This window comes from Phaenicophaeus curvirostris, chromosome 1, assembly GCF_032191515.1.
Source record: "Phaenicophaeus curvirostris isolate KB17595 chromosome 1, BPBGC_Pcur_1.0, whole genome shotgun sequence".
NCBI classification, from domain to species: Eukaryota; Metazoa; Chordata; class Aves; order Cuculiformes; family Cuculidae; genus Phaenicophaeus; species Phaenicophaeus curvirostris.
In genome coordinates this window covers 23,174,830-23,202,741 of record NC_091392.1, presented here as the reverse complement: position 1 = coordinate 23,202,741, position 27,912 = coordinate 23,174,830, and the positions used below count along the sequence as shown (strand labels likewise).

At 37.4% G+C, this 27,912-nt stretch overlaps 1 protein-coding gene across 1 annotated transcript; it reads right to left on the bottom strand.

Annotated features, from left to right (window-relative positions):
* Positions 1-27,158, bottom strand: IQUB (IQ motif and ubiquitin domain containing). Its single transcript, XM_069850742.1, has 11 exons — positions 26,613-27,158; positions 25,306-25,467; positions 25,027-25,202; positions 23,501-23,656; positions 21,492-21,702; positions 17,484-17,659; positions 9,557-9,727; positions 8,002-8,178; positions 6,154-6,402; positions 2,820-3,005; positions 1-600 (listed from the first exon to the last, which is right to left on the bottom strand). Exons 1-11 carry the CDS (start codon positions 27,082-27,084, stop codon positions 433-435), a joined length of 2,304 nt encoding a protein of 767 aa, XP_069706843.1. The 5' UTR covers positions 27,085-27,158; the 3' UTR covers positions 1-432.
* Positions 27,159-27,912: the final 754 nt, after the last annotated feature.

Genomic DNA, 27,912 nt, shown 5'->3' with positions numbered 1-27,912 from the left:
AGGAATTTAGGGGTTGAGGGGTTTTCTGCCTTATATGCTCAAGACAAGAGAAATAAATTTAACACAGTGTTTATAGTATTATTATTATAATTAGAAGTTGACAAAGAATTCACTGAATTCCCCCAACAGGAATATTATACTACAGACATAATGCTCCAAACAACACAGGCATACACAAAAAGACAGTCATTGCTCTAATAATTTAGAGTTTACAAAGTTCATCAGTGATATTTTACTTTTCAAACAATGAGGTTACAAGACATGTGATGCAGTTATATTGACTGGCCAAGACCAAATTATTTTATCCTCAGAAGTTTATTTTGATCTGATACAATTAAGGTATTGATGAAAAAGTACATTTCTTTAAAATCAAGGAAATTATACTAATCAATATTTCAGTTAACTCTAACTTCAATTAACTTCAGTTAAAACTTATATTTTTGTACCAGTAGGAATAGGCATAGCTATTAAAAATTCATTTGCCTTAACTTCATTGTTGCTCCTATGCAAAAATGATGCTATTGCTGGAATCTGAGTAAAGTAGTTTTTTGCCTGGATATGCTTATGTTTTATTCTGTGAATAAATGCCGCTTCATAAGCCTGAAAGGAAAAAAAAAATCCAAATCCCATTAAATGTAATGAAAATATTAGCAGTCTACATGTTGCTTCATATTTTAATAGTGACCCTTTAATAAACTAAGCAGATAATTTATTAATATATGATAAATAATGAAATATTTTGTAGTTCTATACTGCTACCTTATGGCCCAACAGTGAAAACTACTAACCACTCCTTGTGAAATATTAGCCACCTTTTAAAAACAGAAAAAATCTGGCATTTTTTAATCCATAGAAGATAAAACTTGTTGATTTCATTTCAGGTAAGAACATTGGGACTTGCATTTGAAAATTAAAAATTGCAATGCTTAAATATCAACATTTGCAAGGTGCTGATAATAGGAAATTTCCTTGATAAGAATTAGAGTGATTGTTGACAGATAATGATGGGAGTAGGCATCTTGCTGCATTTCAGTGAACCTTTGTGTTCAGTGGTGACATTTTCCTAACTTTCCAGTCATTAGTAGTAGTTCAGATGTTGAAAAAAATCACCAGCATATTTAGCTGAAAAAACCCTTTGCTATCACTACAGTCATCGTTATGAATAACTGCTATTGAAGAAAGTCCTTGAGAGGCCTCTTTTTCTTTCATTGACTGGGAAACTGATTCAACATGTAACATTCTAGTTTTGCCCTGCTTTCCTTATTTCCTTTGTTTCCTTTGAAACAAAGATCTGGCCGTTACCAGTGAAGAAAAGTGACTCCTGACTACAGCTGGTCCACTTCTGTCTTTGTGGCAAGAGCTAAGTGAAAATACAGCACAATTTTTAGATAGGCTTGAATACCTTAAATATCGCTCTTCTGCATAACTCCCACCTCCACTGAAGTTCTAGGCCTAATCAAGTTAATGCTATTTCTTTGACATGAGACTTCTCTTTCACTTAGACTTATGAAGTTAAACCAGATATAGTACGTAATCAAAATCTTTATCTGCCATAATCCTAGCAACATAAATTTATGGATGCAGAGAAGCATCACTAGTTTCAGACTGCCTCAACAGCCTTTTGACTGAAAGTGAGACAGGAAAGTAAATTAAGTACTTACCAGCTTGAATTTGATTTTACTTTTCAAAGCTAATGCTCACATAAACATGCCTACTTGAAGGCACGGGTTGGGGCTGACACACAAAAACCATCATGGATGGCAGAATTCCCTGACTGATAAATTTTATCTCCAAAGCAAACCTTTCATTTAGAGAGCAATTCATTTGTTCTTTGCATTTAGTTATCACATACTCTAAAGGCTTCCACAAAGAAGGGGAATGCATAACAGCTGAAGTTGCATTTGTGATGTACGCGTACTGTTTTAGAAATTGAATTAAGAACACCCTGAACGAAAGAACACCATGCAAAAATGACTTCAGATTGCTACTTACATAAATAAATAACTTAGAGGTGAAAGGCTTAATAATCCATTACTAATTGCAGGACAAACACAGCTCACAGGATTCTCTCGTGCCTTAGAAAACTAAGTACTTTACCATATGATGTCCAGTGTAGTAAGACATTTATCAGACTACTCTGTTTAGATATTGAAACTGGGGGTTGGTGGTTTTAAAAATATAGTTTTAATGACTTCTTAAACAACTTCTTAAGTTCTTTAACTCAGAGCAGCAATTATGCTTTTATTGCTTAATTGCAAACTATAAGATTACATTGTCAGGGGTACTTAAATTATATATGTAAGAAAGAAAATTAAGACAAATTTTATTATGACAAATAATTAAGTTCTAGACAAAGAGGCATCCTGTTACTTGATGAGAAATTGTTAAGACCAGAAAGTAATAAGGCCAGAGGATGTGCAAGAGCACAGGTCACAGTTGTCATAGTATTTATGGTTAGTCTTTAGAGTGCTTTTCATCCAGGCCAGCTCTTATCTGATCTCAGCTGAGGAAAGGGCATAGGCATGGCACTGTTCTCAGCAGGTAGCATGGATGAGGACACTTAGCTTCTTGCATTTCAGAGGCAAGCATCAAGCTAAAACAGAGTTCAGGTATATGGATGTGAGCTGTACTTGCCAGCTGACCTCTGGACTAGTGTTTGTTTTACTTAATTGTACAGATGCAATTGTTTAAATAGTCAGAGTGGGCCAATGTAAATGTGGATGAGTGTAAGCACTAAATTTGGCCAAACCTCATTAGTCACAGGATTCTTTTCAAACATAACATAAATATTGTAAAAAATTAAGCCCATCAAATTTTACCTCCTGAAGGTTACACAGCTTAAGATGTGCATCTGCCTCATCTTTAGTGAGGAGAATAGTGTTCCATGGAGACCACTCATGCTGCTTATCCCATCTGACCATAACCAAATCAGAGAGGTTACTGCAGGCACTGAGCGCCGACTGACAGCCCCATATATTCTCAATAATGTACTGCAGATCTTGATGCTGAAATGGAAAACAGGGTTAAAAAGGAAGAAGCATGTTTCACTACAACAAAAGCATCGTAATTGTATAAGAATCCGGCTTTGAGTAAAAATATTTTCTATGCATATGCCATGTAATCACTTGTTTAAAGTACATCTAGACATACACATCTTCCTTTAGCATGGTGTGGCAATTATTAACTGCACTTTTATTGTATTATTTCTAAAATATTACATTCTTTCTTTGATTTCCTCTGCCAATGGCAATTTATGTCTTCCATTGACATCCTGATTGCTTAAGTGCTCTTATAAAGCTTCATAAAACTCTTTTATTTTTCTCATATAGCATGTTAAGGCTGTTCAGACCTTTTTTGGTTCATATCAATAATCAATCCTATAATTACTGTGATGACTTCCCCATTTCATTCTTAGATTTGGAATGAATGTTATTTGATAAATGAGTTGCTACACTACTTCATTATACTTAAAGTTTACATATCATCAGACTAATCTAACCTGAAAAATGTGGGAAATTAGGATAAGAAAAAAAAATGCCACCTGTGATGGACCCCAAATCACTGCCTGCTTTGCTTTCTTCTCCTCACTCTGCTGTTGACACAGGGAGAGTTTATTGCACCCATGATACTGTTGCTCATTTTACCAAATGAGATTATAAAGTCAGGTAGTTTTGCTACAATATTAACTTAAAATAATAGAGGGACTGTTTGTAAAGGTTTTCTCATACAGAAAGGCCTTTAAATGTACTTTTAACCTATGTCTAAGGTTAATTTATGTCAATCTTCATTTGTTTATTACTAGCTATCTAAAATCACTACTAAATAACGGATAATACACTGATAAATGCAACCTCTTGAATGAAAGAAAAAAATTGGTATGGTTGTTACCACTGAACTTTGGCAAGTTTATCTGCCACTCTCCATTAATTATTCTCTGTATTAGTCATGGAAAATTATCAGGAAATTTTTATCTATGGAAGCCTGTAAACAACAGACTTCTTAATAGGCTTTTCTCCAAACTAGCCATTTGAAGAAGATGAAACTGGGAAGCAAGCATAGGTATCAAACCAATAAAGGAGTTAATTGTATCTCAATTTCAAATGAGTACAATATTGCCATTAGGATGTTGCTTATCAAGAAAAATCAAAGACATAGTATGTACCATTGATTCTAAGGAGCATGGCATAGTTATACCCTCTGAAAGAATAAAATGCAGCCTCAGGACTTGCCATATCTGCTGAACTTGCTCGTTTTAATACAAAAAGATCTTTAGTTGCAGTCAATGGAATTTACTGGAGCTACCATAACTCTCACCAACTGATTTTTGCCTTTTAAATCTTAGCAGCACTCATATAGGTGGTCAACCTAAACATACATAGAATCAGTATGCAAGAGGTGTGAAGAAAAATCTTTTATCTTATTAGAAAGGTCTTACATGTATCTGCAGACAATACAATCAGAGCCAGTAGTGGTACTGGGCTGGGCAAGGAATGAAGCTGTCATAACTGCTGTAAAAGAGTTCTAGTTGTGCCTGAATAATTTCTAGACACCCCAGAGCTGTTTTCTGGATATAAGTGCAGAAGGGGACATACAGTTTTGGGGAGGGAAAGGGAGAAAAAGCAAGTAGTTCAGAAAAAAAATAATAATTTAAGGAAATGTTTGTAAAAGAAAACAAGGAAATGAGTGATTTAAGATACAAATATGTGTTGTTTAGGTATTTGAACTCTAAAGACAAGAAGTTAATTTGGATTAAAATGACACAGTATCTAGAAACGTTGCAGTTGTACAACCACAAATGGAACAGCAAGTGAGGCCTTTTGCTGTCAACAGTTAAGAAGCAATCATGTTTCAGTGCATCAATGACCACCAGCCATCACAAGTGATGTGATGTGTTGTGATATGATATGATGTGATGTGGTGATGTGATGTGGTGTGAAAGAGGTGATGATTTTGGAGGATATTTAGGTATTAATATAAACTAAGTTAGACACAAAAACTTCTCAGCTTAAGTGCAAATCAATATAGATGAACAAAATCTACAAAATCCAGGTTCTTTCATAATATTTCTTAACACAGACATGATAATTAAGGAATCCCAATCTTTCTTTTGTCCATTGATGTTGGCTAAGTGCTAAACCATAGCATGGCTTGTTTTGGTAGCAGTGGAATATTGATGACTGGCTTTTGCTTAATTGTTGTTTCAGATACACTGAAAATGCAGTTAAGAACTATAGTATGAATGTCCATAGAGATTTTTATTATGCAGACAGTTAAAATAAATCTTGGCTGTTCAATATTTTCAGTAAATAACACTTTGCAGTTAATTCAGATTTAACACTTACCCAGTGGGTATTGGATTTAAAATTCTTTGGTTGACTAAGTAAGTAATAACAACTAAAAAAGAGAATTTGCTGAAGACAGAGAAGTTCTTTGAAATGAGTTTTTCCAGTAGTGACAGTTAAGAAACATTATCTACTTAGTAATATAGCAGAAGATTACGGATGATTACAGATGACGGTAAAAAAAAATAGATAATTAAAATGCTTAGTGAATCCCTCTCCTAATAAATGAAAAACAGTAGAACTTTCAACTATGCAACTATCTGCTGACATAAAACAGGAATGTCAAAATCTCAACTCCCTCAGTTTCCACAAAACAGTTTACTCTTTTTACTAAAACAGTCCAAATAATGGGGCTCATAATGTTTTACTACCATTAATTCTTGAAGAATAATGTAGTCACAAAACCATTATTTCATAGCTTTATTTTTATAATATTTGCAATAATTTATTTTTATAATATATTTATACTGATTTTACACTATTATGTTGCTTTACAGATGACGCTAATATCTTTAAGCAACAGGACAGCAATAGCAGAACCAGAAGAATTTGGATCATCTGATTCTGTGACCCATCAGCTAGACTTCTACATTCTTTTAATGAATACCTTGTAATCAGTTTTGAGAGCACAGCTATACTTCAAGAGCTTAAGTGCTGTTTCATTATGGTACGGAATACCCCATATAAAAAGAAGATATTTTTGTAGCTTTTAGCCTATTTCTCAACCTGTCAACAACATACACAAAATAAAGAAGAAATTATATTCACAGCCATTGGTTTCCATTGTTAGCAGTGCTCCATCAGTCAGTACCTGAACTAAGAAAACAATTTTAGCATCATCCTCATAATCAGCTTCAGACTTCCTGAGATTTTTTAGGATAAGTTTGTACTTGAAAAATACTTCTCGTTTCCGAGCCTCATTATCAAGCTTGCAACACAAACGACATCTGCCAATGGTGCGGGAATTAGCAGGAACAGGAAACTCAGTAGATGGCAAGTAATTTTCGCAGCTACGGCAGAAGTTAACATTTTTATAAAGCATTAAGGGATCTTGTGGAACCTGAAAGATTTAAAAACAAAAATTAATTTACCACAAAGTAGCTTTGTATTACTTGTGTGTCATCCTAACTCCATCAGAACACATTTAATATATATTCAGGTAAGTATTCTAATATGTAAAAGCTAGCAATATCTATTTTTAAATACCCAACAGTGTTTTTAAAAAAACAGAAGACTAAAAGCTATTTTATTTTCTTCCTGTATTTGTTAAAATCAATTACATAAAATAGTCAATTCATTCTTATCTATATGAAGACCCTAGACATTATGCTCCGGTGCTCTTCTGGAACTTTATGTATACAGCTTGTCAGCCATTCTGGGAAGATGACAATACAGAGAAAACAGAAACTAATTCTTTTGCATTTATTTTTCATATAGAATCTACCCTTTATTTCAAAGATAAAACCTGAGATTATGGGCATACTAATATTGTCACAAAAGAATATAAAATCAGAGCCACATGTACAAAAATAATTTAGGGGAAGGTAAATATAGTTTCTAATGACCTCCTCATTCTCATATTGCTTCATGGGTTCTAGAAAGAATATAATGTAGTCTGTGCAGAGGGCCCAAGTCTGTAGCTGGGTAGTGTGCGTAGTCTGATAAGCCAGCTGCCTGTTGTGGTCATCTGCCTTTTTTTTTTGATAATACCCTGCAGATTTGATCACTTTGACTGTCTGTTGATGAACTGCCACCTGTTTATGGTCTACACAAGGTTACAAAATTCAAATATAAATATAGGTGCAGTTCAGCCTTCAACTCAAGATGCAGTTAAGCAAAAGCTGCAAAAGACAAAATATCTCCCATCCCCAGTCTCTGCTATGACTCATCTAGGTAACCCTGTTCATGAACCTAGTGTAAAATAACTAATAGTTGGTTATAAATACAACTAACATTTACTGGCAAATTCTCTGCTCCCAAGATACCATCAGCCACTATAAACGGAATCCTTTTCTGACAGATGCAGAATATGGGTTGCTGCCTAAAGCAGCAATACATGATAGTGAATCATATTTTTATTGGTAATCTGCAGTCAGAAAAGAAAAACAATCACACAGCTTAAGAGGTATCCACCACTTTCTCCACTTCCTAGCCATATCTTCTTCTCACAAAGTAGCACTAGTTGCACAACAGAAGCTCATAGTAGCTTTTGCTTAGGTGTGAGCTCATTAGACATTACTGATAATGTTCTGCCTTTCTGGATGTATAGGATGCTGCCCCTTGTCCAGCAGAAAAAAAAGATAATTGCTTTCTTTACTGGTTCCCCATTTGCTATCACATTTTACAGTTACCATGGCATCAGATCTACCATTTATAATTCTCAGATTTTATTTCATACATAGAGTTCCTGGGCACTCTCACTGCCACCACGCATTTGTCTGGTTCTTACATTCATGCCTATGCCCCATGCTTCCTATATGACTATATAAGCACATTTGTGTAAAGCCTGGGTACTTGCTAGATTTTACTTCTTCAGGAACTCCACCAGCAATTCTACAGCAAAATGTAAAATAAAAAACCTTTCAGTGTTTTCCATTCCCCTTCTCCAACACTCTTAGTTTGAAAGCCAATATGTCAGACTGGAAAATAGGAATAATACCTTAAGTATCCTAGCAACTTCAGGGTTAAACTCTGGAGTTTTAATATATCGTAGAAATAATGTACAAATTCTTTTCCTCAGTCCTTCTAAATTGCATTCTTTCACCTCTCTCAACATAAGATCATATTCCCTGTCAATTAATTCCATTATTTCCTGTGATAATTTACATTCATGTTTCTGTAAAAAAGCACAAAGGAAAACAAACTCCATGATAATAAGGAAGCAAATAAACAAAATAATTTTAACACAGATCTGAAAAATGACGACCATCGTCATTCATACTTCTGTACATTCACATAAAAGCATGTTCAGAGAAGAACCCCTTAGTGTTTCAGGAAAACAACCTCCAAGAAAACTACTGTAAAGAACTAAAAAAATGAGTATGTTTACATATTCTGCTTTAAAGGGGGTGGTATATATAGCAAAGCTATGAGGAATCGTAAACTTGGAGACATTAAAAGATACTAAGCAAAGGCACATAACACAGGCAAAATTTTCAGTCTCCAAAAGCCCCAGGAAACATGTCCCCAAGAGCTTCCTTTAGCTATGTGACAGGAGGTGTAATGCATATACGTGGAAGATGGTATACATACAAAAAAAACCACCACACAAAAGGCATTGGGGACATTATAAGCATGCTTGGAAACTAGTCATTGCAGTATTTCAAATACTTAGCAGGAGCTTCTGCAGAGACAGATGAGGTGAAGGAATTCAATGTTTTCTCACCTTAAATAGAGTGCTAATTTACAGAAATGCTAGGATTTTATCACTGCCACAAAATTGACTTGCATTAAGGTGGGCAGAAATTCATAGATTAGCAGGGCTTCCAATGCTATATTTGCTTTAGATCTAATTCTGGCACTACCAGTGCAAACAGTAAGATTTTTTTTTGTATAAATAAGACCAGGAAGCAGCATTATATTCTAGTTTGACATTAACAGTAGCATCCTGAAAGTACTTTAAAACTTATATTATTCTTTTTGCACATAAATAAATTAATAAATAAAACCAATACAAAAGACTACAAGAAATACAACCAGCTTCTAAATCCCTGGGAACACTGGAGCAGCAGTGAGGGTTGGGAGCAAAGAAAAAAACAATCAGTATTTGCACACATAAAACTGGTAACTCAAACCAATAGAGAGATAAGGTTCTAAACAGACATTTCAAAGACCTGAGAAAAAACTCCCAGTTTTTAGCCGCTTACATCTCTGACATGGTTTTCATCAAGCTGTTATAAATATTAAACTAAACTTTGTGCTAACATTTTGTTATGTATCACCATACAAAAAAGTCTATAACCACAGGGAAAAAAATCTAACAAACTTTGAAGAAAAATGTACACATAACAGAATAGAACATGAATTTAGAGAATATTTAGAATTTAAATTACACTCTCATGCCAGGTGGTACACTAGGCTTTCTCTTGCTGCCAGCTGATAATCCTGGCACCTGTCTGTAGAAGAAGCATTGCTTATGTGTCAACATAATTAAGTGACTGTGCCTTTGGGAAGTACAGCTTCGAGCTAAACATAAACAGAAACATAAAACATACCTCCACTGTATGTCTGAGTGTTAACAGCACGTCTATTCTCTCGTCTTTTGGGATGTCATTCCTGCTAATGCTGCGGTAGATTTCAAATAGTTCTCTGGCATGGAGTCTGTATGGTGTATCCATTTCAGTGATTTTTCCATCATATGCTCTCCATCTCCTAGGTTGCGCACACTTCAGAAATAATTTGTATAACTAAGCTGTTACAATCTGATCAGCCAGCTGAACAAGTGCATTATGTTACATCAAGTTTCATGAAAGAAATAGGGACTTAACATTAATCCTTGACTAATATAGAAGGCTGAGTCTGTTGTCGATATTAATACAGTATCTTTTCCACCACAGCAAGTATTCAATTGAAAATTTTGTTTTAAGCTGCAAGTCATGAAAATTTTGACTTGCAGTATATTAAAAGTAAATAATATTCTCCTACAGGGATATGCTCTACTTCTCTAAAGCAAATTTACTGACAGTAGTGTTAGAATACATTTGCTCTGTATTTCATCTTACAGTCATAAATCCCTCTAAACTATCAGTAAAAATCAATGGAACTGTTAACTGTGTTAAGGTTGCAAATTTCAGGTCTCAGAGTCTTCTGCGATACAAAATATCTCCAGGGAACTGTTCCATTTATGATAGCTATACAGATGGATGGAAGGCATCGACTTCGTTAAAATGACTAAGTCTCTTGTATGAGATTACAGCTTATCGGATACTTCAGCTAGCTTCTTGTTTGCCAACTTAAACACATACCATATGCCTACTACTTCAATTGTTTTTTTGCATATCTCTAACTTTTATATACAGTGAGAAATTACATGGTGCCAGTTGCACCACTCAGCCTGCAAAGTCCAAGCTTTCTCTTTCTAGAGGACTGCTTTTGTTTGCAAACCACACTGTTACATAGGGAGCTAATCACTGCGAAGGTGGTTATCTGAATCCAATAGAAAAATGGAATTCATAACCCTCTCCTCACCATCAACTAACTCCACTTCCTTTCCTTGATTGGGACAGCTTTTTGGAACCTCATGTTGTGTATTCATTATTTCAGTGTTTTGGAGCTTAAGTGTTTATAAATATTTGTGAAATTCACTTTGCAATCTCAGAGTGAGTTAACTACCACAACACATCATGCAGCTTTCACATGCTGAGTAGCTTTCTGGATATGACCCCAGCACTGATGTAATCATTATTTTGACAAAATAGATAAGCTTGTTATGGTGATAAGTCATAAAATCATAGAATCATAGAATAGTTTGGGTTGGAAGTGACCTTAAAGATCATTTAGTCCCAACTCCCCTGCCATAGGCAGGGACACCTCCCACTAGAACAGGCGGCCCAAGGCCCCATCCAACCTGGCCTTGAACACCTCCAGGGATGGGGCATCCACAACTTCCATGGACAACCTGTTCCAGTGCCTCACCATCCTCATTGTGAAGAAATACCTCCTTACGTCTTGCTTAAGTCTTCCCGTCTCCAGTTTATACCCATTGCCCCTAATCCTATCACTACAAGCCTTTGGAAACAGTCCCTCCCCAGCTTTCTTGTAGCCCCCTTCAGGTACTGGAAGGTCACTGTAAGATCTCATCAGAGCCTTCCCTTCTCCAGGCTGAACAAGCCCAACTCTCTCAGCCTGCCCCCAGTACAGAGGTGCTCCAGCCCCCTGATCATCCTTGTAGACCTCACCTGGACCTGTTCCAGCAGTTCCATATCCTCCTTATGTTGGGGATTCCAGAACTGGACACAATATGCCAGATGAGGTCTCACAAGAGAGGAATAGAGGGGCAGAATCACCTCCCTTGACCTGCTGGCCACGCTTCTTTTCATGCAGCCCAGGATAAGGTTGGCCGCCTGGGCTGCGAGTGCACATTGCTGGCTCAGGTCAAGCTTCTCATCAATCAACACTCCCAAGTCCTCCTCTGTAGGGCTGCTTTCAGTGCTCTCAATCACATCATCCCCCATCCTGTATTGAAACCAGGGATTGCCCTGATCCAGGTGTAGGACCTTGCACTTGGCCTTTATGAACCTCATGAGGTCATAATAATACCAAGAACAGATATGATTAGTCACCACTACAACCAATAAAGAGCTTTCCTCACTTTTAAGTAAACAAGCTATAAAGTTAGGTAAGCAAAAGAAACACAAAATAATTGAAAAAAAAATTAACACTGAACAATTGGCTTTTAATAACATTCTCGGAGGGGAGGGAAACTCTAATTAAAGGAGGTATTCTTAATCAGAGATCACAGTTCAGAGCCAAAACTGATTAAGGAATGCAATAGCAAAACAAGACATTAGTAGGAAATAAAACTCTTAATTCCTTAGTGAAATCTTTGAATTTTTGCAAAATTAGAAAGAGAAAACTTTCTTTCTGTCATTAAAAAGGGAGCATTCTACTGTAACTTCATACTTGTTTCACTATCTTTGTACAGTGCTAGAAATTCTAAAAAATTAACCTCAAACCCCAACAAATAAACAAACGACATCTTCCCTCCCCCCCAAAACTTACAAGCTAATCATGCTGCAACTCCTTTGTATGGTTGATTGGCAAAAGTCATCATTTTGCACAGGGCAGTTTATACAGTACTTGTATTTGATCTTCTTTAATGTAATCACTTATTGTAAGACAGAAAGTTCATTTCCTTATACTTGGGTGAGTCAGTGAGCAGAGTTTACCCTAGGAAATGGTTATTAAAACTTGGATCTTCTGATAAATTTGCACAACCCATATATGTGCTACTATAGCAGTTTCAGCATTCCACTCTACAAATGACCCATAACACAGAACAACTACATTATGATAACGCCAAAACTATTTAAAGAAAGATATCATAGCTGTAACTTTTCGTACTACTTCATCATAAGTGCATATTATATAAAATGAAATAATTTTAAAAGAAATTATGTGGCTTTTTACTGAAAAACAAGTAAAAGTCTCATGAATATGAAGATTTCCAGTATTTCAGAAAGGATCACAAGCTCTCTGATTTCAAAACTATTTTAATGTATTCAAGACTGATGAAAAAAACCCTCAAACTTCCATATTTTTACCAGCTTTTTCTTTCCTTTTAGTTTGCTGGCAGCCCTGCAGAATTTGCAATAATCCTGTTATCTATATTATTCACAGAACAAGTCTACTAGAACTGGTCTCTGCTGTCAAAGCATGAAAACAGAAAAAACCCCACCTGAGTAGAGAAACACACCACCACAGATCCAGAAAGACAGGAAAAATAAATAAAATACATAGGATGGGTGCAACAACAGCACAAAGCATGAAAGGTATAAACGAAGCAATAGTTAATAATTACACTGATTCCTTTAAGAAAATATGATAGCTGTATGAAAGCTTAATCAAGTACTTCACCTTCAAATTACAGATGCTGAAGAATAAGCTCAGCATAAAAAAAAAAAGAAAAAGACTATGTAGTGCACACACAACCAGTAGCATTTACTGTAAAAGCCCACAAGCATGAGGAAGCACAAGCTTTTAAAGTAGCAAAGGAGGGAATGAAAGTTTCCATGGAGAAGCAAGTTTCATATCACACTGGCTATTGCAGCAAAGTGAAATGTCTGCAGTCTTCAGTTATGAAAGGCGTTATTCATTTCAACTTTAACTGGCAATGATCCAGATTAACGTTATCAGCTAGAAGTTCAAGAAAGAAATGAATAAAGCAGCTGTAACCTAGCACATCAATGATAATGCTCTTATGATTAGCTCTTCAAAGGGGTGGTCCTAGCAGCTCAGGAGAAAGCCATCCCCGTGGTCCGGAAAAAAAGCCGGCAGGGGAGAAAGCCAGCTTGGTTGAATAGAGAGATCTTGAGGGATATCAAGAAGAAAAGAAATGTTTATGGCCTCTGGAAGAAGGGACAGGCCTCTTGGGTGGACTACAGGAGGGAAGTGAGATTGTGTAGGGAAAAAATCAGAAGGGCTAAGGCTCAGCTAGAAATTGGATTGGCCAAGTCAGTGAAAGATAACAAAAAATCTTTCTACAAATATATAAATAATAAAAGGCGGACTAGGGAGACCATACAGTCCCTATTGGACACAGAAGGGACAACAGTAACAGGGGATGAGGAAAAGGCTGAGGTACTTAATGCCTTCTTTGCCTCAGTCTTTAGTCGTAAGGAGGGTCGTTCCGCCTGTGTACAAACCCAGGAGCTAGAGGAGCAAAATGAGGCTCCCATGATCCAAGAGGAGGTGGTCAGAGCCTTGCTAGCCCGACTGGACAGTCACAAGTCTATGGGGCCGGACGGGATTCACCCTAGGGTACTGAAGGAGCTGGCGGATGTGCTGGCCAAACCCCTTTCCATCATCTTCCAACAGTCCTGGAAGACTGGGGAAGTCCCACTGGACTGGAGGCTGGCTGATGTTGTGCCCATCTACAAAAAGGGCCGCAGGGAGGACCCAGGAAACTACAGGCCTGTCAGTCTGACCTCAGTGCCAGGGAAAGTCATGGAACAGGTGATCTTGAGTGCTATCATGAAGCACATGCAAGAGAACCGGGTGATCAGGCCCAGTCAACATGGGTTCACTAAAGGCAGGTCTTGCCAGACTAACCTGATCGCCTTCTATGACAAAGTGACCCGGCTACTGGATGAGGGAAAGGCTGTGGATGTGGTCTTCCTGGACTTCAGCAAAGCCTTTGACACAGTTTCTCACAGCGTTCTGCTTGAGAAACTGTCAGCCTCTGGGCTGGACAGGCGCACACTCTCCTGGGTGGAAAGCTGGTTGGATGGCCGGGCCCAGAGAGTGGTGGTAAATGGTGTGAAATCCAGCTGGAGGCCAGTGACAAGTGGGGTTCCCCAGGGCTCAGTGCTGGGTCCAGCCCTGTTCAATGTCTTCATCAATGACCTGGATGAAGGCATCGAATGCACCCTTAGCAAGTTTGCGGATGACACTAAGCTGGGTGGAAGTGTCGATCTGCTGGAGGGTCGGGAGGCTCTGCAAAGGGATCTGAACAGGCTGGACCGCTGGGCAGAGTCCAATGGCATGAGGTTTAACAAGGCCAAATGCCGGGTCCTGCACTTGGGGCACAACAACCCTATGCAGTGCTACAGACTGGGAGAAGTCTGTCTAGAAAGCTGCCTGGAGGAGAGGGACCTGGGGGTGTTGGTTGACAGCCGACTGAATATGAGCCAGCAGTGTGCCCAGGTGGCCAAGAAGGCCAATGGCATCTTGGCTTGTATCAGAAACGGCGTGACCAGCAGGTCCAGGGAGGTTATCCTCCCTCTGTACTCGGCACTGGTGAGACCGCTCCTCGAATACTGTGTTCAGTTCTGGGCCCCTCACCACAAGAAGGATGTTGAGGCTCTGGAGAGAGTACAGAGAAGAGCAACAAAGCTGGTGAAAGGGCTGGAGAACAGGCCTTATGAGGAGCGGCTGAGAGAGCTGGGGTTGTTTAGCCTGGAGAAGAGGAGGCTGAGGGGTGACCTCATTGCTCTCTACAACTACCTGAAAGGACGTTGTAGAGAGGAGGGTGCTGGCCTCTTCTCCCAAGTGACAGGGGACAGGACAAGAGGGAATGGCCTCAAGCTCCGACAGGGGAGGTTTAGGCTAGACGTTAGGAAAAAATTCTTTACGGAGAGGGTCATTGGGCACTGGAACAGGCTGCCCAGGGAGGTGGTTGAGTCACCTTCCCTGGAGGTGTTTAAGGCACGGGTGGATGAGGTGCTGAGGGATATGGTTTAGTGTTTGGTAGGAACGGTTGGACTCGGTGATCCGGTGGGTCTCTTCCAACCTGGTTATTCTGTGATTCTGTGATAAATTGCATACTACAGTTTAAAGTGTTTAAATTGCAATATTACAGTCATAACAAACCATCCATTTAATTTTGAGATTTTCAAAGCTATGTTTTAATTATTCTGTTTTTTAAGAAATGTAGAAATTGTTACTTTCCTTTCCTCTGAGTTAGACTGCTATCTATGTTAACAGTTTAGAACAACACTCTAACCCCCACAGCCGACATGATAAAATAACATGAAAAGAAAAGTTGCACTACATTTTCAAATTAAAAAGAAAGTAGCCTCACTGCTGAAAAACATAATTTATAAATTTAAAATATGAATAAATATATTATTTGTAGTAAGTCCTTCAGAAACATGTCTACGGTTTGGAAAGAGAGAGCATCTCTTTTCTCTCATGTGTCTCCTTGATATCCAAATATCAAATGCCATTAAGAATTCTGTTACTAAATAACATTTTGCTTCTGATTCCTTGATACAAGAAAACTGCACAACTTGTAAGAGTATATACTGGCAATGTTCTATATAGGGTTGGGCTTCGGAAAGCAGTCCTTGAAGGAAAAATAAAGTTAAGAGAGAAATACATTTGCTTTAGACTGTTCCAGGCTTGTTTTTCTGGGAAGATAACAGAATCAATTATAAGTATAAGAAGCAAATATTTAACATAGAAATGATTCAACATTTTTATATCATTCCTAAATATTTACTTTACTGATTTTTTACACTCCTGAAAGCAGTAACAGAGAACACAATCACATTGCAGCAGTAAATTTGGTATAATTTCTACCCAGTTTCAGATTAATTTCTTCATAATGAAGAAAAGTAATAGATTTTATCAAATCACTTTTTACAGACCAGTTCTCAGATATCTGTAAAAGAATGAAAAAAATTCTCTTTTGGACAAAACTGCCGTTTTTACTTTCAATTCTTTTTTAAAAAAAAATTAGATAGTAGAAAGCTATTTCTGTTGCAGTATTTTTTTTTTTTATAATTATTTCACACACTATGAAAACAGCTAGGAAATAAAATATTTCTTTTTAATAAGGGGATAGATTGATGAGACATTTACCTTTTTTGTGTTTTACATTAAGATGCCATCGCATCTAATACTATTCTAAGACATCTTCGTATATGAATGAATTCTCACTTTAGTTTTATAAAGCAAAGCCTGAGGAACACTTGCGTTAAATTTCATCACCAAGAATATACCAGAATAAAGTCTCAAGTTAAATTTCTAATGCAAATGAAACCAGTGAATTAAAAACTGAGTTTAGTATGATATAAGATTCAGTCAAAACTCTTTTGGATTTCTATCTTGTACATGAAAACAGAATAAATGCTTTCTTTAAAGACAGACATGTGACGTACAGGAGCCTGTGCTCAATGGGGAAATAAATGACCAATCTAGTTCCTGAAGGATAACATTTCTGAGAGAAGAAAATAACAGAAAACAAGATTCGATTAATCTGATCTGCAGAGTTAAAGTTTAATTTTACAAATATGTGTTTAAAGGTTTGCATTGAAGTTTAAATGCAACAGCAAACTTTTCACTGCAGAGAAAATGTACAGGACATACCAGAGGAAAAATCACTTAGTCTTTAGTTTTGATTAGTGAAACTGACTGGTTTTGAGAAAGAAGCTAATAGGCAGATATTTCAAGTTTCAGATTAGGAAAGAGTATAATTTTGTGCATGAAATCCTATATCACTGTAATGCACAAAACACAAAATATAGAATAGCATTCAATATCCCGATGCTTTATAACTTCAAATTAACCGTTCTGGATGTTTAGAATTTGAGGCTTTTAATGGTGTTAACAGTGCTATCAGAATCATGTTCTTTATGCAGAATAGTTACATAATACAAAATTCATCCACCCAGTGCTATTTCTTTATATTATATATACACAGCCACTGTGAATATGGTAAATCTCAGGTGGCAGTCCTAATGGTGCACTGTTAGTCCTTCAGTCAGTCATAGAACTAAGAAATTCTCAGCTTGGAAAAAAGAAATTTAATGAACCGCACTGACACGAATAACTAGATAGTTTGGATATTTATAATGTTAGTATTCACATGATTAACTGTTAAAAGCTAAGGAAGTTACTTTTGTCAGGGTGTTTGCAGATGTCTTTTCTGTTACCGTACTTTTGTATTCTTTATGTTCAGCCTAAAATTACATCACTGACCTTATGCAGAAAGCGCAGTATCACTTTTTGTTGATTCTCCTCATCATCATTTAGTTTGCATCTCCCAATGGAAGCAATCAGCCGTGCCTCTTGTTCCATAAGTCCACAAAGTGCTGCCTTCCTTTCAGCTCCAGTAAGAGTTCTGTTAATCCGTTCAGTCTCCTCCTGCTTCCATACTACAGATATAAATATTTGGGGCATTTTTACAAGATGTATTCAGTGAAATTGCTACTTTCATATTTAAGAAATAGAATAATAATTTTCCATGTTTGTTAAAAGCCAGTTTCTGTGACAGGGAACTAACGCATATTTTCAACACACACAAAATGGCCCAGAAATTAATGTAAATTATACAGACATTCCATGAAAGTATGTGTGTGTACATCAGTTCCAAACTGCCAATTCATAGTCTAAACTCGAAGATGGGTTAGGAGAAAAAGAAGCTTTATGTGAAAAAAACACAAAACCTGAGCTCCTATGGAAATGTGTGATGTAATTCTGCATCTAATATAATTAAACTAACTGCTTGAGTCTCCAACAACTCCAAAAGGTATGAGCTAAAGGAACTTCCTAAACAATTGATCATTAAAGTCACAAGGAAAGATACCATGGAGATCTTGAGTACTTTTTTTCAAGTACTCAGTGCTGAGAATACTACTGCTTCTCCCTGCATAAATGAGTAAAATCTAAGAAGCTTGAAGTCCTCCAAAACTGAGATAAAACTTGACTGACAGTTACATTTAGCACCGCAGGTCTTATACTGAATATTTCAGTGGTATCACCTTTTACTATCTAAGGCAGATAGATATGCATTAATTATTAGACAGTCATTGCTTCACTCTCCCTTTCCTATTGTACAACAGAACCTTGCAAGTGGAAGGAAGTGGCATGCAAACCACAGGATGGTAATGACAGCAGCACATTAATCAGTACATGCTGTAAAGAATCTGGCCTTCTGACTCTCCTAGTTAAATCACCAAACCACAGGTACCTGCTGCACTTGCAAGTTAAGCTACTTAATGACAGAAACATACAGATGTATACATATGTTTCTATCTTGGTTTATTTTGCAGTACCCATTTCTTGGCTATAACTGCTGATACGCAGACTACCTGCCTTTACAGACATCTCTTAGTAAAATCAAATTGTGCTTACTGAATAGTGTTTTCCTTTGCATACATTGCAACAATTCCTGGCTTCTCTGAAGACTCTGTTCCATTCCAAATATCTCTGGAGTTTTGTAGGGAATTTTAATTAGATCCAAAATTTCCAACATTACTGAATAATATCTCAAAGTTTTGTTATTGTTCCAGAACAGTTACGTGAAAGTGAAACTCAGCTTAAAAGAAAACAATCCAATACATGATGCACTCTTACTGAAAAAGTCCATAACATCCTGCATCAGGTAACATTAGAGGCAGGAGTAGGGAAAGGAAGAAGGTTTATTTTCTGCCCGTGGATTCCTTATCTACAATACCTTATATTTTCCGTTTAAAAGTATTTCAATTGATTTCCTTAAGGCTCCCCAAGCTTTGGTATTAATATGACAGTTGTCTGACAAGTTCTGTGTACCCTAAGATATATTTTTAAATAAAACCATTTCAGCAAGCAAAAGCACTCTATAGAATTAATCTACATTAATTTACATATGCCTGAAGGGGGCAGCAACTTCAAAGGTAGAACTAATAAATACAGTAAGCAATTTTGTTCTAACAGAAATAAAGATGTTGTCAATTATTTTCAATACTCACCTCCTTGTCCATCATATACAAGTTAAAAACATCCCTTTTAGATTATCTGCGCTACAGGCAGAGATTTTACTCATTACAACTTTTATTCTGATTTTTATAAAACAAAGTAGTTTATACTTTTCAAATAAACAATGAACGTCTGTATATGCAGCCACACCAAATACACAAATACATTTCATTTGCACCATACAGTCAACAGGTAAGCTTTTGTACCAACAGGAATTGCTTGTACTGGCTGACCATGTAATAGTATCCTCTTGTTGTGATCAGCAGTAATAACCTTCACAAATCTCTGGAGGACAATAGTCTTATTCTATTACTGTCACAATGACTTAGCTTGTGTTGACTGCTGACACTATAAGAATGTAAAAGGAGTTTCAGATGCAGGTAGAAAAAAACCCCACTTCTCAGAACCACTAAGCTCTACTAAAATAAAGAGCGTGACTGCAAGCCTCCATATAGAGAAGCAACTAGTCAACACTGGTAAACAAAAACAAAACAAAAAGATTGATATCACACCACTATTTTTAACAAAATGTTAAAAAAAAAAACAAACAGCACTTTAAATGCTAGAGCTTGTTCTCTGCTAGTTTTGAAGTGGCACATGCTTTTTCAGGTTGCCTAGATATTAAATACCTGAACATGCATAGCTGAAAGTTCTATTATTTGTGAATCCAATGACATTAAATTAAGCAAAAGAGACAGTTACATAACCCTAAGTTTTCAATCTAAAAATATTGGGAATATCAGCACTCTTTTACAACTTTAATTTAGCTTATTTCTGTTTCAAATAAGACTCTTCAAATTTTTTTTTTTTAAAATGAATCATACATTTGTCAGCACATTAGAGAGGAAGTGTTATTAAGAGAAAATATTGCAGGAAATCAGATACTAAATAGTAGCACTATACATAGGTGGAGAGGAAAAAATGATTATTTGAGTATGTTGGCTTTTGATTACCTGGTCAGGCACACCTTTGAAAGTGCCCGATACTTGTGAAGTGAAAAGCTAATTATCTATGAAGAAACTGCAATTCTCAGGAAGATACCATTCCCAAAATCAAAATTCTGAAGTTTAAGACCAGTAATAATTTTTACATTTGTCACAAACAGTAATATTTGTAAGTAATTTATACATTCAGACAAAGCGATTTGTACAATGCCATGTAAAGTAGGACAGTATTGAAAGACAAGTGTCTAACTATAGAGAGAGTAATGTCCTAACTGCCAAAGAGTTATGCCATAAGCAAGCACTGTAGCCTAGACAGCATATGAATTGTTACAAGTCACACTGCAAGCACCTTGCTTAAAAGAAGACATTTTAAAAAGGACTCTTGCAGCTTTGTTATATGCTAGTGCAAGTCCTCTGCTTTCTATTGGTTTTATTTTTCCAAAAGGACTTACTTTAGGTGTTTGTGCTACATGTGAAACATTACTCCCCTGTAAGGCTTTATGTCAATTATCTGCAATATTCATCTTATTTTTTGTGGAAAGTTTAGAGGCACTTGCCTGTATTAGACACTCCAACAGGGAAGGTCAGTCTTTCAGGATGCCCTGTAGGACTTCTGTAGGACTTAATATTTTGCCAATACAGTTTTGTGAAATATGGAATGAATTGGAAAGGAGAAAAAGTATCAGTAGAAGACTAGGACAAAAGGAATAACAACAGTCACATACTGCAAAATTCTGGGTGAAAATTTAGACCATTATAAAAAATATCTATATTAAATGATGAATGACGGATCTTAATACTAGATTCTTCATGGTATTATTTTCAGGATCTTAAATGTAGAGTAAAAACATTAAAATAACTGTGATAAAAGAAAAACCCAGTTCCTGTTTCTCTAGCTGGCCTTAACACTAGTGGTGGAAGAAAAAAAAAAAAAAAAAAAGACAATAAAACTGCCAAATAGCCCTATTCTACAAGCTGATTATCTCCCAAAAAGTTGTACTGATTTTGGCTGGGAAAGAGTTAATTTTCTGCACAGTAGCTTGTATGGTGCTATGCTTTGGACGTTGATAACACAGGGATGTTTTAGTTCTTGCTGAACAGTGCTTACACGGCATCAAGGTCTTTTTTTCTGTTTCTAGTGATATATGAAAGTCAAATAATTATTTGAAAAAGAAAGAAATTTCACTATAACTAAAAAAAATAATCAAGGAGGTAAACTATAGACACACATCGAAAACATATGGTTGTTTTAAATAAACTGTACCACTTTGCTGATATAAGAGTATCCCTTTAAGAAAAGACTTACATTCTAGAGCCTGGTACAGTAGCTCAAAGTCTTCTTTTGTTTTAGGGTTCAGTTTTCCCTCGTGCTCTCTTCTCAGTCTTTCTTCTTTCTCCTTTTTTTTCCGTAAATCTTCTTGTGCCTCCCATTCCAGCCTTAACCTCTTCTTTTCCCTCAGATTTTGTACTACATTGATTGCATGCCAACGACGGTAATATGTCTGTAAAACTATTACCTGTATGTGATACAATAACAAAGTACCATGAATTTAAAACAGAACAACATAATCTTTTGTTCTTAACTGTTGCTTTTTTCAGCTACTTAACTATATTTTCTAAGACTTGTCTTGTACTCAAGCTAATTGGAATGTCACAAAGCCAGTCATGTACTATTAGTCTTAACACTAGTATGCTTACTTATTTAGATAACTGTATAAGCTTAACCAGTAAGTACAGTGGGGAAACCAGGTTCAACTAATCAAGCTAAAATATGCAATCTGCGATTACAAAATCAATTTTTCTTTTTCAAGTCTCCCCTTAAAAATGTATTGTATCCTTTTCTCTTCAGCTCTGTAGGCAGACATCCACATATTACTATCAATTTACAAAATGTCTAGATTGGGAATTTAGACACGTATTTGCAAGTTTCTTTTTAAATTTCTAGATAAAAAATCAATCAACAAATGCCAAAGAATCAACTGCATTTCATTTGTAAACAAATAATAAAGGTGAAGTTATTAGTGTTGTGATGACAGAACTTAAAAAGGAAAATTAAAAAATCCACCTTCCAAAGCTGTGGCTACAAAAGACTACAGAAACGTGTATATGTATGCTAAAGGAGGTCAGTGCACACACCTGAGCTTCTGCCAGATGAATTACTATAAGTAGTTTTGCCAGGTCAATACCATGAGCTAATAAACATTGTTCAGCATTGAGGGCTACCAAGCACAAAACCACGCTAATACAGTTATATTGCCTCTAGAGATATCTTAACCTAACATTTCTCTTGAATATGTCTTTAGCTAGTATTTCAATACGAAACTATGCTGCACTGTATAAATCCATCAATCTGAACAAACACCAAGTTGGTATCTGTCTACTGTACATTATAGATTACCTACAGATACACTACAGATTTCAGTAAGTAGCACTAAAGACCACAGTAAAACATATTGGTAGTCCTGAGGAAATGGTTACCTATTTGGGTTCCACTTCTACAAGATGCTTATTGTCATCAACTGATGCTGACCAAATAAGAAGTCCTTATAGAAAACTTCAACTCAGAAGATTATCCTACTTAGATCCTTGGGGAACCAACTGTTTCTCTATGTGGTTAGATTCAGACTGTATACTTTAAGCAATCAAATTAATAACTAGAGCATTTACTAAGCAGCACCCCATCTAACAGGATGTTGGGTGTCCTTAAGTTAGGTGTCACTGAATAGATCAGGTTTTCAAAAAGTGCATAAAAGAAAAAAAACCTCACAGACCAAATGCATGCATTTAAACAGCCAGGTTGTACCTTGATGTCAAAGCAGGTAGCTTGAAAACAATCCAATGGATTGGTTTACCAAAGGTAACCTACCAAGTCTGTTAAAAGAAACAACCAACCTCAGAAAATGCAAAACCCTAAAGCCAAATGCAGGTCTCCTAGATCCTAACCCAATAGTTCTTCCATTTGGAGCCAAACATTTACCATGTGGCTTAGGTCCTTCCAGAGAGATTATGAAAATGCCACAGGTTCAAGCCTGTTTTAATCCCTAAAACTTTATATAGAAGTTTAACCATCACTGTAAGATAGAAAACAGCAAATTCAGAATTCTTAATATTTAAGAAATTCCGCGGTCTCAAATGTCACTGAAAACACAGGGTAAGCATACACTTCTCCCATACCTGAAGAAATAAAAATGTGAAGATTAAAGCAGGCATTTTACAGTTCACTTTTAAACTGAATACTCTGAACTCTCATTAAGTATTCAGAAAACCTTTGTAAGACTCTGCTTTCCAGGCAATTTCAAACAGACAAGAACTTACTGCTTCAAGTCTACGCTTATGGTATTCATCTGCTGTAAGATAATCCCCAGGACTTAATAATTTGTCAGTCCTGTTTGACACATAGAGGCCAGTTTTAGTCATCTGTGTTGATGTGGTATTTCTTGTTTGTTGTGACTTATTTCTTTCAAAAACCGTCTGGGGAATAAAAAAGCATGTTAGATTATAACAAAATATACAGACAATTTGTTTTCCTCATTATAATAAGTACCCCGTGGATGTTGTCTACTTAGAATTTAGCAAAGTCATTGACACCATTTCCCACAGCATTCTTCTGGAGAAACTGGCGGCTCATGGCTTGGACAGGCTGAATGGCTAGGCCGAAACAGGTGTGGCAAATGGAGTTCAATCCATTTGGCATCTGGTCACAAGTGGTATTCCCTGGGGCTCAGCATCGGGGCAGGTGCTGTCCAATACCTTTGTCAACAATCTGGACAAGGGGATTGAGTGCACCCTCAATAAGTTTGCAGATGGCACCAAGTTATGAGGGAGTATTGATCTGCTCAAGGTAGGAAGACCCTACAGAGGGATCTGGACAGGCTGGATTGATGGGCCGAGGTCAACTATATGAGGATCAAACAAGGCCAAGTGCCAGGTCTTGTGCTTGGGCCACAACAACTCCATTCAATACTACAGGCTTGGAGACAAATGGTTAGAAAGCTGCCCAGCGGAAAAGGACCTGGGTATGTTCACCAATAGTTGAATGTGAGCCAGTAGTGTGCTTAGGTTGCCAAGAAGACCAATACCATCCTGGCTTGTAACAGAACTAGTGTGTCCAGCAGGAGTAGGGAAGTGATTGTCCCTCTGTACTCAGCGCAGGTAAGATGGCACCTCAAATACTGTGTTCAGTTTTGGGGTCCTCACTACGAGAAAGTCATTGAGGTGCTGGAGCATGTGCAAAGAAGGGCAACAAAGCTGGTGAAGGGTCTGGAGCACATGTGTTATAAGAAGTGGCTGAGGGTGCTGGTGTTGTTTAGTCTGGAGAAGAGGAAACTGAGGGGAGAACTTGTTGCTCTTTACAACTACCTGAAAGCAGGTTGTAGTGAAGTATATGTTGGTCTTTTCTCCCAAGTAACAGGACAAGAGGAAATGCCCTTGAGTTGCACCAGGGGAGGTTTAAACTAGACCTTAGTAAATACTTCTTCACCAAAAGGGTTATCAGGCATTGGTACAGGCTGTCCAGGGAAGTTGTTGAGTCACCATACCTGGAGGTATTTAAAAGATGTGTAGATGTGGTGCTTAGGGACATGGTTTAGCAGTAAACCTGGCAGTGTTAAGTTTACAGCTGTACTCGATAGTCTTAGAGGTCTTTTCCAACTTTAAGGATTCTGTAGCAAAATTTGCTACTTGTAACAAAAATCTCAAGACTAACAATATTCATCCATTAAATACCTTCAATTGCGCACTTATTTCTGATCTACATCCTCATTCCTATTGAAAACATTTGTGTCAATATTTATTCCATTTGGCCAAAACAACATTCTAAAAACACACTACAAAGCTTTTACCTGTGTTTCCCTACAAAATATCTCAATTCCTTTGTCAGGTCGTTTTTTGGGTATCGTTTGTGATCCTGCATTATGAAATTCCACTCCTGTTATCCTGTTCTTAAATCCACCCAGAAATGGTTTACGAAAGGCACGTCTTTCAATTTTTACAACAACATCTTGGAATGAATCGGAATCTGTTAAAGTGGAAATTCCAAGTTAGAAATATTGTTTATTTTAGTAACAGATTGAGATTAGGGCATGATTACATACATTGACATGTGTAAAAACAGCATTTACCTGTTTGTACTCTGACAGTTATGACATCAGGCATGCGGTAATCCTGTTGAACTACTTTTCCAGGAAAATGTTCCGGACCAAGACATGACTTCTCAGCCTGGATAGGTTCATCGAAGTCAGCCCTAGCTCTCCTAAGAGTTTCATTATCCTCAACTGTACTTCCTAAAATTAAAAACAAAATTAATTCCTGATAAGCATCTCAAACTAAATAAATATATAACTCTTTCAAATTTACCCTGAGATTATTTTATTGAAATACCACAAAACAGAATAAGTATAGATTTTTCTATCTAGAAGGGCAGTCTACTTGAAAGGTGAATTGTCACACACCTTTAAAAGAGATCTCTAACATAATAGTGTCACCACATAGTCATTCATGCTACATTTTTTTTAAAAGTTATAGTAAGTACATGTGTTTATTTGCAAATGCCGAATTTTGATTTAAAGTTACTCATTTATACTGCAAAGATTTACTGAAAAATCTGACCTAAACCTGCTCCAATTTAGACCTGATATAAGCATACGACATCGGAATCACTGTTGTCTTTCACACTATACTTGACGTTGTGATGTTTATTCAAAGTTTGTGTTCCAAACCAGATTTACTTAACTCAAAGTTCCAGAAATTACTTCTTTTTTATTTAGAGGACAGACTCTATCTGGCTTTGGTACAGTGCCCTTCCTAGGATGCAATTGCAAGCTACTCAGAAAAAGAGCATCTGAATACAGCCCAGGCAAGAGGAAGGCAATCACAGCTCCATACTGTGAAGCGACGCTCACTGTGCTCACCTGCTAAATGGGATGTTTTACCTTCTCCTCTGAAGACCTAAGAAAACAGGGCACTGAACAGGGAAGAAGTAACACAGGACACCCAAAATGGAGAGGAAAAATTGCAGGAAATGATGGAGTGTTTGGGGGACTGCAGGAGAAAGGCATGGATGACAGAAATGTGGCAGGTTAAGTTACAGCAGAGTCTAGGAGAAGTAAAATTGCAAGGGGATTGCTATAGCCTAGCCTAAACTGCTAGCAGCCAACATACTCATTTGAATTATGCACTGCTATTTCCAAAAGTGCGTACAAAACATCTATACATACACATTTCTGGAAATGAAGATCACACTATAAAATGTCAAATTTCTATATAAATTGCTACTGCCACTTGAGATAAAGAATACATTGCTCACCTTTTCAAGCGTGTTCTATATGAGAACTTATTGGGGGGGGAAGGGATTCAAGAAGCCAAGATCAAGTTGAAGAAAACCATGTCTTTAAAGCCCTAATGTCCAACATTTTAATAACTTGTTTACCTGTTATTGTCCCATTTGCCATATTTTCTGATATTACTGAGTTTTGAGTTGTTTGTTCTTCCCTTTCTGAATTTCTTACTTCATATAAAGTAGAATAATTCTCATCAGTAACAGGAAATGTGGTCTCAGATGATGTGCATAACAGGGCATCCGGCATAAATACATCTTGCTTCTTCTTTCCCGTCACTTCTTGATTACGTAATTCTTCTCCAGGTTGTTCCCACTCTGCTAAACCTGACTGCTCCTGTTCCTTCAAAACTGACTGCTCCAGAGCAGACTGCTGCTCACAGCCCTCCTCTGACTGCGCGGTGCCTGTAGCCTCTGAAAGCAGAGGCTTCTCTGACAAGTCCCTGTTCTTGGCCTCTCCAATGGCTCTGCTTTGTGGGGATGCAGATGGTTGCTTTGCATCAGACTTTTCTGCTATAACAACTTCAAAGCAATTATCCAATGCATCTTCCATTTTGTAAAGCATCAGTCACGCGTTTTTAACCATTCTGCGAGAATAATCACAATATGTATTTAAAATTGTATACCAGCATATTCTGCCATCAATGACACGGGCGATTTAATATCCCAAAAAGCTTTTCCTGTAGATATTCTCCATTAGCCTACTTAAAACAGCATATGGACTTTGCTTCTGCCAAAACCAAAACATTTCACATCTTCTCATTGGTCCTTAACAGTAAGAATACTGCAGGGCCTTGCCAGCAGGCACTCAGCACAACTCGTAGAATCATAGAATCATAGAATAGTTTGGTTTGGAGAGGACCTTAAAGATCATTTAGTCCCAACCCTGCTGCCATGGGCAGGGACACCTCCCACTAGCCCAGGCTGCCCAAGGCCCCATCCAACCTGGCCTTGAACACCTCCAGGGCTGGGGCAGCCACAGCTTCCCTGGGCAACCTGTGAAGTGCCTCACCAACCTCATGGTGAAGAAATTCTTCCTAATTTCTAATCTAAATCTTCCCCCTTCCAATTTAAAGCCATTTCCCCTCATCCTATCACTGCCTGCCCTTGTAAAAAGTCCCTCCCCAGCTTTCTCGCAGCCCCTTGATGCAGGTACACAGCACCTGGTGCAGGTAGGGAGCACTCACAGAGCGCTGTTACCCACGGGCCGCGCACCTTTACGATGTCCCGCGCTGCCGCTGAACCGACACCGGGTGGAAGAACTCCACTCCCACGTTCATGGACAAGAAACCCCTCGAGCAGTGAAGAGGAAGGCGGTGCCGGCGGGATCTAGGGCGACAGGGGCCGGTGGGCCCCCCTCTGCCCTCCCCCCCGCCCTCCTCGCGGCGGCGTC